Raw genomic sequence first — 13586 nt, forward strand, 5'->3', positions numbered from 1 at the left:
GAGTGGCTTGGCCTGCAAAGGTAATAGCACCTCATGCTATCTGGCCCCATGCTGAGCCTTCCTGTCGCTGGGGCTGTGCAGGCAACTGCAGGTGCCCACAGCAGTGGACAGCCCCAACTGCTAAGGGCTCTAGATAGTGTCGAGAGTGTTCTCTGGCCTGAGGGTTAACCTTAAGTCTAGAGACAGACAGCTCGCCTCACACCCTGAAGGCATGAAGCTTCTAGAAGCAACACAGTCCAGCATAACTTCCAACGTGACAGAAGCAGGCTGCTCAGATCCTACGGCTCGTGCGTTACCATCACAGATGCAAGGGCATCTGACACAGCACGGTGTCCTACAAGAACAGGTATCCAAGCTCCCACTACACTAGGGTGGGGGTGGGGGTCCTATGGAGGCCACTTACCATCCAAAGGGGACTTCTCTTCTGCATTCTTATCCTCCTCTGCCAACATGACTTCCTCTGTGAGGGGCAAAGCTCAAGTCAAGGTCTTTCTACCTGGAGAAGCGTCTGCCTGCTCCACTATACGCATCAGCAGGCCGTGGCTACATGCCTTCTACCAATGCCCAACCCAAGCAGAGACCCAGCCACCTGGAGTCCATCCCACGTCCAGCCTACAAATGGTCCTCCTAGGCAGACACTGAAACTGAATTTACCACTGAGGAAGTGTTTGTAAGAGTTCAGGCAAGAAAGCAGCCCGCCCAGAGAGGAGTAGACCCACACGTGGGAACAGCCCTAAAGAGGAGAAACTGCCCACACAGACAGGAGCAGAGGGCATGGATAGGGGTCCCCCCATGGGGGGAGTTTCCCAAACAGAGGGAAGCAGCCCATAGAGAGGGGAGCGACTCTACCTGGGGCTGGGGGAGGTAGGTTAGAGTTTAGGTCTGCTGTGCCAAGAGCAAGGGTGGATAGCAGGGTACTCGAGTCCAGGGTGGTGTGATCCCTCCATGCAGAGGGTTTGTGACTATCATGGCAGCAGCTCAGAGTCAGCCTTTTTCACTAGCCCAGGGATCCTAGACGGCAGCAAGGCGGGCGGGTGGGCTGGCCGAGTCCAAAGCCGACGTGCAGTTGCCCGCTCCCACACAGACTCACCCGCCTTGAAGATCCACTCCAGGTACCCATTCAGCTCTCGCTCAATCTGCTGCTGCCTGCGGAGCTTCAGGAAGGCTCGGCGGTTCTCTACTCTCTCCCGCTCCTTAGCGAACTCTCTGTACCAAGGAGAGAAAAGCCAGCAGCTCCAGTGAGCACAGGCATGCAGGACAGTACTGCTTCTAGAAGCTTCATGCCTGGAGGCAGGCTCCTGCCAACTCCTGCACCCTCACCTCACAGCATGCTCTGGCTCCAGCTCACCCGTGCCATACCCCTCAGCACCCCTGAGATAGCAGCCCACTGCGCTCTGCATAACTAGCCCTTACCCACCCTCTACCTGGCTCATTTCGAACCTTCTCTTTGGATCTCAGTTGAGATGCCCCGTCCTCAGATGCCTTCTCAGCCTTAAACCTCTCAGACTGGTTTCTACTCTGCCACAGTGGTGGTTTGAACAAGGCGCATATATTTGAAATGTCATTCAAGAGTGGTACTCTTTGAGAGGGATTAGGAGGTGTGGCTTTGTTGGAGGCCTTGTTTCACTCACTGGGGGTGGGGCTTTGAGGTTTCAAAAGCCCACACCAGGCTTGCTCAGGCATGCCCCAGCCCATGGCGCTTACCCTGAAAGCACACCCAGCACCAGGTTGAGCATGAAGAAGGAGCCAATGATGATGAGAGGGATAAAGTACAGCCAGTTCCAGGTGTTGCCGGCTGCATCATTTGTCTGGGGGGAAAAAAAAGGAGCAGATGAAACAAGTAGGCAAACAGCTGTGGCCACAGCTGTGCCCTCAGCCCCTAGGAGGCCCCCTCAGAGAGGTCCGGGCAGGGAGTTCAGCGTGGTCAGACCTGTTCTTGCCCCACAAAGCCTTCTGTTGCAGGATATTTGATCCCATTGTGAACCCCAAGATTGTGAACTGTAAAAACCTGTTTCTAGTTGTGGAGTGGCTCAGCCCTAGCGCACACCTTTAATCCAAGAGCTAAATAAAGTCAACCCTAGGTCAAGAGGTGGAGCAAGAAACCAACTGACAGGGATTAAACAGGAAATAGGAACACTGAGAGAAAGGAATTTAGGGCAGTGTGGAGAAGGAGGGGCTTTTGCATAAGGAGGTTCTTTGATGCTCAGCATCTTCAAATGTGGCAGACCAGCCAGTGGGCAAAAGGTCCTCATTTTGGCCACAGACAGAATTCTGCCTAAAAATGGCCAAGCTTGGATGCAGGCAAAGTCGACAGCCAAACTCTGCCAAGGCAGGGTAAGCAAGTCCTCAACAGTTCCTGCCTCACAAATATGTCTGTCAGGTCCACTGCGCCAGAAGGCTGAAGACGATGCTCCAACATTATAGAGAGCTTTGGGTGGCTGTTCAGGCAGCAAACTGTCTCTGTCCTTTTTTTTTTTTTTTTTTTTTTCCATTTTGGGAGTTGCTAACCTGCACTTCCTGTTTACTCAGGTAACTAATTTTTACTTCTTCTCAAGTCCTTGAAGGAATTGAAGACCAGATAGTTTAGTTTTATAATTAAGCTTAGTTGTTTAGGGGTTAAGATGTTTTTAGGTCTAGCTAGATAGAGATGAGATATGATAGATATTGATTTACATTCAGAAGATGCCCCAAGATAGGAAAGATGTTTTCTTCAAGGTTGTCAAATACAAATAGCCAAAACACTATGACTGTAACATTTATATAATTCCCAATTGTTTCATGGTTCTTCTTGCTGTATGCAGTTTATTTGATATATGTGTAATAATATAAATGTATATGTAAAAAAATAAGAAATATTTTTTAAAGGAGAGGCTTTTTCCTTCTGGGACATGAGCTGAGTAGGAAGATCAGCTGGGTGCTTTCTCTGCCTCTCTGAGCTAGCAAGATTCCACCCCAATATTTGGCTCCTGCATTTTTATTGGTAAAAATCAAACATCTGGGATTTTCTTGCTTTATAACAACAGCCTTCCATGGTGGAGGCTCCCAGAAGACCAGAGAAACTGCACATTCCCAGACATTGCCCGGCAATGCTAAAAAGCCAGGAACAAGGCCAGAGAGCCGAAGGCTGCTCAGGACACCCTGAGGGCTATATGCCTGGCCTCAGTCTGGTAGGATAGCTCCTTGACAGGATCTTCATGGCCTCCCTGAGCAGCTCCAAAGATGCTTCCTCCTAGGTAAGTTCCTTAGTCACCAGAGAAATGCAAATCAAAACGACTCTGAGAGTCCATCTTACACCCATCAGAATGGCTAAGATCAAAAACTCAAGTGACAGCACATGCTGGCAAGGAGGTGGAGAAAGAAGAACACTCTTTCACTGCTGGTGGGAGTGCAAACTTGTACAACCACTTTGGAAATCAATCTGGTGCTTTCTCAGAAAATTGGGAATAGGGCTACCTCAAGATCCAGCTACTCCACTCCTTGGAATATACCCGAAAGACGCTCCACCACACAACAAGGACATTTGCTCAGCCATGTTCATAGCAGCCTTATTTGTAATAGCCAGGACCTGGAAACAGCCTAGATGTCCCTCAGTTAGCCCTCTGCCTCTTGCTTGTGATTCAGAAGGGGAGCCTGCCTGCCACCACGCTCCTCACCATGATGGCCGTGGACTCATGCTCTGAAACTGTAAGCGAGCCCCAATTAAGAGCCTTCATTTATAAGTTGCCTTGGCTATGGTCTTTTGTCACAGCAATAGAAAAGCAACTAAGACAGAAGTTGGCACCAGGGACTGGGATAGTGCTGTGACAGGCCTGACCATGCTGTTTATGGGGGAAATGTGGGCGGGGGCTTTGGGGTCCTTGCTCTAGGAAAGCAATTGAACAGCATAACCATCCATGAGCCATCCACATAGGAGCTTGGAAGACAATGGTGCCCATAGCTATGTGCACAGTGCAAGTCCAGATCAAGAGCTTTCAGAGGAGAACAATATTAGCAACTGGCTAGAGATCATTCTTGTAATATTTTGACAAAGAATGTGATTGGGTTTTGAGAATACGCCCAAGGCTACATTGAAGAGTTCTGGAAATTTCCTAGACAGAGGCAATTTCAAGGCATATAGCTATTAGCGACCACTCTTTTTTCGGGGAGGCGGGGGGGGGGGGGCGGTGCGGAGGTTGTTAAAGATTTATTTATTTATTTTGTGTATATGTGTGTTCTATTTCCATGTACACCTGCAGGCCAGAAGAGAGTATCAGATCACATTATAGATGGGTGTGAGCCATCTATAGCATTGGCCACATGGTTCCGGCTCTGCAGTCAGGGATGGATACAGGCATAAAGGGGTTGTGGACTCTTCCTCCACTGTTAAGGAAAGCTGCTGAGGTCAGGTGTGTGGCAGGGAGACCCTGCATGAAGCCCCAGAGAGGCCACTAAGCAAAGCTATGAAAGTGGAGCCTGGATTGTGTTGGAGACTCCAGAGCCATGCAATGTCTCCCAGAGAGAGCTGCATACTGGGAGTGGAACTATGTGGAACTCAGCAAGGCTGGGAGGATGGAGCCAGTAAGACCTCTAATGTAACACATGGAGTTGACCCTGCAAAAGGTTTTCAGTCTTGCTTTGGTCCAGTATTTCTTCACTATGCCCCTTTTCCTCTCTTTTGGAATGGTAATCTATATTCGTTGCCATTGTATATGGGAAGTGTCATTTGTCTTTGCTTTTGATTTTATAGGAGGGTACAGTTAAGAATTTGCCGTGAAACAATTTAGATGTCATATGAATAAATTAATAAAATATATATAAAAAGAAAAAAATAAAGAATTTGCCTTGAGTCCCAGAAGAGACTCCAGACTTTCAAACTGTTGAGACTGTGAAATACCACAGGGACTTTAGAAGTTGGGTTAAGAGTGCTTTTTTGCATTATGATATGGTCACAAGCCTACGGGGGCCAGGGAATAGAATGTGGCCCCCATAGGTTGCTCTATCTGAATGTCTGGTCCCTAGTTTGTGGATAAGAAGATTGGATGTGTGGCCTTGTTGGAGGAGGTATGTCACCGAGGGTGCGCTTTGATGTTTCCCAGTCAGCATGCTTCCCCCACACCCCCTCCCCACTAATGCTTATGGACCAGACATAAACTCTCAGCTGCTTCCCTGGCTGCCCTGGCCATGGTGTTTTGCCATGGTAACAGAAAAGTAAGGCGACTCTCATGGTACCCCTTCAAGTTAAAAACAAAGCTTTGATTTGGTAATCAGATGTGACCAGTACCAACCATTACTGCTTCTGAGCTAGCAGCCACAGATGGCACATTCAAGGGGAGGGGCAGACAGGGCCCCTTGTCACAGGATCCCATTGTGATCCCTGAGATTGATCTGTCAATCCCTGTTTCCTTTGGTTGAGTCCTAACACACCTTTAATCCAAGAGCTTTCTATTTATTGTAAACAGGTATTAAGGAGTGGTTCAGCCAGCCTTACGCACACCTCCAAGAGCCATCTGTATACAGATTTAATAAAGTTAACCCTAGGTCAAGAAATGGAGCAAGAAACCAGCTGACAGGGTTTGAAGAGCAGGAGGGACTTTGAGTTGAAGGGCATTTAAGGTAGCATGGATAAGTACAATGGTTTCTAGCGCTTTTAGCTCTTGGGCTTTACTCTTGGGACTTTAGCTTTAGCTCTTTAGCTTTTAGCTCTTTGGCTCTTAGCTCTCGAGCTCTTGAGCTCCTCGGCCTCTGGCTTTTGGGGCCGTGAACTAGCAAGCCTTTGGCTTTGGGTTTTTTGGCCTTTTCCTCCTGGGCTGCAGCTGAGCTAGTGACACTTCTGAGCCTTCTCCATCAGGACGTAAGCTGAGTAGGAAGGTCAGCTGGGTGCTTCCTCTGAGCTGGCAGGTTTTCACCACAACATCTGGCTCCTAAGTCTTTATTGGTAGAATAGACTGATCTGGGATTTTCAATTAAAACAACAGCCCCTGAGTGTTCCTCTATGCCAGCATTGTTCCTGCTACCTCAGCTTTCCTGTGAACATGCTCACCCAATGCTGTAAAGGCAGGAAAAGGAGAGGGGAGGGGACATCTTGTCCTGGGTGCTGATGACAACCCCTCACAAGCCACATCTGTAACTCTTCCGTAGCCCCACCTGAGTCCACACACTTACCACAGCAAAGGCGAATAGTCTCCCCACAGGCTGGACGGTCTCCCTCCTCATCTACCACCACCAGCCAGTTAGTACTGCGCTCCCTGCTAACCACAGTGTGCTGTGCTGGTCAAAGGCACACAGGCTCCCCTGCTCCCACACTGAGTGAACTGTCCACCTGTCTCAGCTTGTGCCCGCACAGAACCCAGACTCACCATTCAAAAGAGCTTTTGTCTTAGGTTCCCTCCTAAAAGTCCCATGAAAAATATTACCTAACCTCCAAGAACCAGTCTGTGTGGAGTAGCAGAGGAGTGGGGAATCCACATCCTAGTACTGCAGCATAGTGTATTTTGCTTCTGGACTTAAAAAGGTTCAAGCAAAGCTGGACGTGGTGGCGCATGCCTTTAATCCCAGCACTCGGGAGGCAGAGGCAGGTGGATCGCTGTGAGTTCAAGGCCAGCCTGGTCTGCAAAGTGACTCTAGGACAGCCAAGGCTACACAGAGAAACCTTGTCTCCAAAGACCAAAAAAAAAAAGGTTCAAGCCATCTTTTTTTATTTTGTTTTTGTTTTTGAGACAGGGTCTCTCTGTGTAGCCTTGGCTGTCCTGTACTCACTTTGTAGACCAGGCTGGCCTCAAACTCACTATGAGCCACCTGCCTCTGCCTCCCAGAGGCAATCCCAAATGGGATTGCAGGCATGCGCCACCATGCCCAGCTGGTTCAAGAAATCTTTAACTAGGCATTCTGTGTTCCTCAACCTTTGTGTGCTTAATGACATGCCCTATCACCTGGTCCTCATGCCTGAGCTTTACCATAAGAGTGCCCCATGTGCCGGGCGTGGTGGCCCACGCCTGTAATCCCAGCACTCGGGAGGCAGAGGCAGGCGGATTGCTGTGAGTTGAGGCCAGCCTGGTCTACAGAGTGAGCCTAGGACAGCCAGGGCTACACAGAGAAACCCTGTCTCAAAGACAAAAAAAAAAAAAAAAGTGTCCCATGCCAGTGGGTCCAACTGCAATATATGCAGGATGAAACCTCTATGGCCTCTCTGTGTCAATCCCTTCCTGGATACAGACAGGAGCATCTGTATCACTGTGGCCACCTGGCTGAACTCCAGTTGGCTTTGAGAGCTGTAGATGATACCTGGTCAAATGACACTTCATTTTGGTGAAGATGGCAGGAATGTGGCCTGTTGCAGGATATTTGATCCCATTATGAACCCAGAGGCTGTAAACTGTAAAAACCTTTTTCTTTTTTGGTGTGGTTCAGCCCTAACATTGCACACCCTTAATACAAGAACTTTGTTTATTGTTACAGGTGATTCTGGTGCAGCTCAGCCCCAGCACACACCTTTAACCCAAGAGCTCTATATACAAAACAAAGGATGTAATAAAGTTAACCTAGGTCAAGAGGCGGAGCAAGAAACCAGCTGACAGGGATGACGGAGAAAGGAGGGACCTGGAGAGAAAAGTATTTAAGACAGCATCAAGGAGGAGAAGGGGCTCTTTGGCTTTTAGCTTTTGAATTTTTAGCTTTTCGCTTTTAGCTTTTGGCTTTTGGCTTTTCCTCCTGGGCTATTGGGTGAGCCAGCAAGCTTTCAGCCTTCGGCTTTTGGTTTTTTTGCTTTTTCTTTTGGGATGTGAGCCAAGTAGGAAGTTCATCTGGGTGCTTTCTCTGCCTCTCTGAGCTAAGGAGGTTTGTTTTTTTGTTTGTTTGTTTGTTTTTGTTTTTTAATATTTATTTATTTAAGTATACAGTGTTTCACCTTCATATATGCCTACATGCCAGAAGAGGGCACCAGATCTCACTATAGATGGTTGTGAGCCACCATGTGGTTGCTGGGAATTGAACTCAGGACCTTTGGAAGAGCAGGCAGTGCTCTTAACCTCTGAGCCATCTCTCCAGCCCCGCTAAGCAGGCTTTCACCCCAGCATCTGGCTCCTGAGTCTTCACTGGTAAAATTGAACAGTTGGGATTTTTATTTTTTAAAACAGTGTTTTGGCCCTCCAAGGAGTGGCACAACCTCACAGACAGAGCTCCCGCTGTGGACAAACTGAGCCACCATTAGATTTGGTAAGTCATCTGGGAAGTCCTCAGGGAGAGGTAAGGATGGGAAGTGCCACAGTAGAAGGCTTTAGGACCCTGTATAGTGCTGCTCTAGATGGCTTGGAAAAAAGAAGCAGAAAATGAGAAGGGAAATGGCTTAGCTAAACTTGCCTCAATACAATTATGATTGTTATCATTCTTGTATTTTATGCTTTATTCTTAAAAGCCATAGTGGCTCTCTGTGGCCACCTGGACTGGTGATGAAAGAAAAAGTGGATTGATAAACTACAAGCCTTAGATGGAAAATTACAGAGACTTATACATGAGAATAAGAAAAAAACTCAAGACACAGATGGAGGAAATTATACAAGCCTTTGAAATTTCTATAAAGGAGAGTAAGAAAATTACTCAGACACAGACAGAGGAATTTAGACAAGCTTTGAAAATACCTTTAAATGGGAATATAAAGAAAATTCTCAGACACAAACAGTATTTTAGACAAGAGCCTACCACACCACTGCATAATGAAACTGAAAAGGGGGGCAGCCCAAGATTGTTATAAAACCAACCTTAGTTTCTCCAGTTACTATACAAGGCATACCAGGAAATGACAGGCACTCCCCCAGGTTATAGTGAAGTTAAAAGGAATCCTATAGACATATGTGATTTGAGAAGATTTAAGACAAGAAAGTGGTTGTCTCCTATGGCATCTCTTCATCCTATGTGAAGCAAGTTCTAAATTCATGGGCAACGCAGAACAGGATTATTCCCCAAGACTGGAAAGATTTGGCAACAGCAATATTGGAACCCAGTCCTCAGTTACAATGGCAGTTTTGGTGGAAAGATGACGGTAAGGCCACAGAACAACAAAATCAGGCCAGAGGTGTTGCTGTTTCCTAGGATCAGATGCTAGGTGAAGGTCAATATGCTAATTTATAAATGCTTTGAATTGGATGATCAGGAAAGAGGGCTGAGTCCTTTACTACAATGTACAAGGCCCAAAAGAAGCCTTCACTGATTTTTTGTTGTTGTTGTTGCTGCAAATATTGACTTCAGCTGTAAATAGAATAGTAATAGATTCAGAAGTCAGAAAAGTACTAATTGAATCTTCGGCTTTTGAAAATGCTAATTCAGAATGCCAAAGAGTGATCAGACCTTAAAGGCAAGATCAGCACCAGTAGAGGAAGGGATTAGAGAAACTAAGGGCTGATAGTAGAGCTCATGTCTATGACGCTAATCTGATGGAGAAGTAATTCCTACAAGTCTTAGGAAAAACAGCCCAGCGTGGTGGCGCATGCTTCTAATCCCAGCACTCTGGAGGCAGAGGCAGGCAGATCTCTGAGTTCGAGGTTAGCATGGACTACAAAGCAAGTCCAGGACAAACAGGGCTACACAGAGAAACCCTGTCTTAAAAACAAAACAAACAAACAAAATTCTTTGGAAAAATTAAAAAGGTAAATATTTTAATTGTGGTTAAGCAAAATGGTCGGGTGTGGTGGTGGTGGCGGCGTCGGCGGCGCATGCATACCGTTAATCCCAGCACTGGGAAGCAAAGGCAGGCAGATCTCTGTGAGTTTGAGGCCAGCCTGATCTACAAAGTCCAGGACAGCCAAGGCTACACAGGGAAACCCTGTCTCCAAAAAACAAAACAAAAACAAAAAAAAAAGCCATTTGAAAAGGGATCATAAGCAATAGTTTTTCTAGAGATAATCCAAAAAGAAGGTCCCAGCCTTCCGGAGTATGCGGAAGGTGTGACAGAGGCTGGCATTTTATTAATGAGTACAGATCAACGAGAGATAGGCAAGATAACCCTTTGCCATCAGGAAAAGCCCCAGGGGACCTCCTGCAGGCCCTGACAGCAAATCCAATTGTTCCCTGTCAGCATAGGAAAAACTCTTCCACTGGGCAATTAAAACTTTTAATGCCTGCTGTTAAAAACAACAGGGCTCTGGATGTAATAAAGGGCGGAGGAGCTTCAATAAGTAATACAAAAAATTCAAGAGAGACGACAAAACAAATATACTGGCAAACAGCTATAAAAGATCAGAGACCTAAGCTAAAAATAAAAAATAAATGGTATTGGAACTGAAGGTTTAGTAGACATAGAATCAGATGCAACATAATTTTACCAAAACCTTGGTATCCAGATCAGCCTCTTCAGGAAGTAAAAATCAGCTTCTAGGGATTGGAATTTTATCTCAGGTAAAACAAAGTGCAAGATGGGTCATGTGTGTAGGTCCAGAAGGACAAAGAGGAAAATTAAAGCCAACTGTGGCTAATATAGCCATGAATTTATATGGGTGTAATTTGTTACAGCAATGTAAAACACAAATTAACATTCCTCTAATCTCAGAAACAAACTATACAATAAAGACTGTTTCTGAGGCTGGGCGGTGGTAGCCTTTAATCCCAGCACTTAGGAGGCAGAGGCAGGAGGATCACTGTGAATTTGAGGCCAGCCTGGTCTACAAAGTGAGTCCAAGACAGTCAAGGCTACACAGAGAAACCCTGTCTCGAAAAACCAAAAAAAAAAAAAAAAAAAAAAAAGCTTCTGAGAAAAATATTAAAAGGTATTATTGAGAACAATCACAGACTGTCCAGGTTGTCCATAAGTAGGACATGACATGAGTTGGTCTTTCAAAGGTACCAACCACCCTACCTTTAAAATGGCTAACTGACAAGCTTGTATGTGTGGATCAATGGCCTATGACTAAAGAAAAATTATAGCTGCAGCTAAATGCTCAACACACTGAGGAATCTACCAGCTCATAGAGTCCACCCTGTGTTTGTTATAAAAAAAAAAAAGAAAAGAAAAGAAAGAAAGAAAGAAATCAGGAAAATGAAGGATGTTAGCAGATTTAAAAGCTGTAAATATGGTGACTCAGCCAATCCTATTGCCTTCTTTATTACACAAATCATGGCCTTTGATCATAAATGATTTAAAAGATTGTTTTTCACAATCTTTTTATATGAGCATGATAGGGAAAGGTTTGCTTTCTCAGTGCCAACTTATACTTGTCCAATAAAGAGATATTATGGGAAGGTCTTACCACAATAAATGTTAAATAGTCCTACCTTATGCCAATATTTTATACAGCAGCCATTAGAAATAATTCACAAACAGTTTCCTCAATCTAAAATTTAGCATTATATGGATATCTTACTGGCTGATTCAGATGCAGATACTTTAGAAAAAGTGGTTGATGAAGTAAAGAGAATTTTGCCTTGCTGGGGATTATATATTGCTCCTGAAAAAATACAAAGAGGAGATATTATCAATTATCTAGGATACAAGATAGGTTTACAGAAAATATGACCACAGAAAGTACAGATCAGGAGAGATTAATTACAAACTCTTAATGATTTTCAAAATTTGCTAGAGGTATTAACTGGCTACATCCCATAATCGGATTAATCACTCAAGAGCTAGTAATTCATTTCATACCTTACAAGGAGAAAAAGACTTAAGTAGTCCAAGAAAACTGTTAGCTCAGGCTAAGAGAGAATTGGCTCTTGTAGAAAAGAAATTACAAGACCCACATGTGGATGCGTGGATCCTAAGTTCGATTGTGTGTTGGTTATCTTGCCTTCTACTCATATTCTCCCACAGGAATTCTTATGCAGAGAGAATGGATCTTAGAATGGATATTTTTAGCACACAAACAGAGTAAAAAAAAAAAAATTAAAGACCTATGTAGAAAAAGATTTCTGAATTGATTCCAAAAGGGAAAGTGAGACTTCCTCAATTAGAAGGAATAGACACAGCAGAAATTGTAGTATCCTTTAGTAATGCTGAAATTGCCTCATTATGAGCAGACAATGAACACTGGCAAAGTGTTTGCACTAATTTAGGGCAAGGGGGTAGATTAACAACAAATATCCCAAAACCAAGAGACTTCCATATATAAAAAGAACTAATTGGATTCTCCCTCATATAGTAAAAAGAGACACCAGGTTCTGGAGCACCCACACTCTATACTGATGCAAATAAATCAAGAAAGGCAGATTATAAGTCAAGAAAAATAAGTAAAGTGGCTCAGAGTCCTTATGATTCAGTTCAAAAATCAGAGTTGTGTACCATTCTTATGGTATTAAGTGATTTTAATGAATCTCTTAATATAGTTACTGACTCTCAATATGCACAAAGAGTTGTTTTACATATTGAAACTGCTGAATTTATTTTGGATGACTCAGAATTAACTTCACAATTCATTCAACTACAACAAGTAATTAGAAATAGAAATCATCCGGAGTATATAACAAATATTAGATCCCGTACAAGTCTACCAGACCCTCTAGCACACATTAATGATTAATGATTAATGATGAAATGTGCTACAAGCCTCAGAATTTCATAAGAAACACCATGTTAACAGCAAAGGTTTGAAAAAGAGTTTTCTTTCACTTCACAGCAAGCCAAGAAAGTTATAAGGCAATGTTCTACTTGTTCTTTGTTTAACAGAATTCTATTACCTACAGGAAGTAACCCAAAAGGTACCCAAAGAAATGAAATTTGGCAAAGAATGTCCTCATTTTGCAGAGCTTGGAAAACTAATATATGTGCACCATACCATAGATACCTATTCAAGACTTCAGTGGACAACAGCTTTAAGTTCTGAAAAGGCTGATTCTGTAATTACACATTTATTAGAGGTTGTGGCCATTATGAGGATACCTGTACAAATTAAAACTGACCATGTTCCAGCATATGTCTCCAGTAAAATGAAAAGGTATTCTTTTTGCATATTACAACACAAAGCGTATTACAGGTATACCACACAGTCCTACAGGACAAGCAATTATAGAAAGATCTAACTGCACTTTGAAAGATATGTTTAATAAACAGAAATGGGTAATAAAGACCTCCCACAAATAGACTGCACAGTGCTTTATTAACTTTAATTTTTTTAATACTATACGAAAGGAGCAACAGCTGAAGAGAGACAGTAGAAATAGAAAAAAAAAAAAACTGCTGAAGTAAATCAGCCTGTATATTTTAAACATGTGTTGACCTCAGAATGGAAACCAGGATGTGTGTTACACAGGGGAAGAGGCTTTGCCTTTGTTTCCACAGGAGAAGAAAAGCTGTGGATACCATCAAAATTGGTAAAGATTAGAATTGAACAGGAGAGCGCTCCTGAACAAAGAGAGATGATAGTTCATCAGACAGCTTGGTCATTCAGTTCAAACTAACATATCAAATTAAAGTTTTCTTCTTAAATAAAAAGGATAGTTTTATCATTTGGTATTAAAACCACAGTTAAGAGATTTAAAATGGTTTAAGTAACTTCCAAGGGTTACTACATTTTCATCTCATTTTCTAAATCTCTAAGAGGTGGAATAATCTGGAGCTAAGATAACATGTGAGCAGGGTAGTGGTAGCCCACGCCATTAGTGCTAGCAGAGACGGGCAGATCTCTTTA

General features: G+C 44.0%; 1 protein-coding gene across 1 annotated transcript in view; it reads right to left on the reverse strand.

The window, feature by feature from the left end:
- The window catches only part of Cacna1b (calcium voltage-gated channel subunit alpha1 B), a 174103-nt gene that overhangs the window by 118738 nt on the left and 41779 nt on the right, over positions 1-13586 (reverse strand). The window contains exons 7-9 of the mRNA XM_051166217.1: positions 1705-1808; positions 1091-1206; positions 404-460 (exon numbers count right to left, since the gene is read on the reverse strand). Of these exons, the coding sequence (XP_051022174.1) occupies positions 404-460; positions 1091-1206; positions 1705-1808 (277 nt within the window). The remainder of the gene's footprint in view (positions 1-403; positions 461-1090; positions 1207-1704; positions 1809-13586) is intronic.

The sequence above is a fragment of the Acomys russatus genome, chromosome 24 (genome assembly GCF_903995435.1).
Source record: "Acomys russatus chromosome 24, mAcoRus1.1, whole genome shotgun sequence".
NCBI lineage: Eukaryota > Metazoa > Chordata > Mammalia > Rodentia > Muridae > Acomys > Acomys russatus.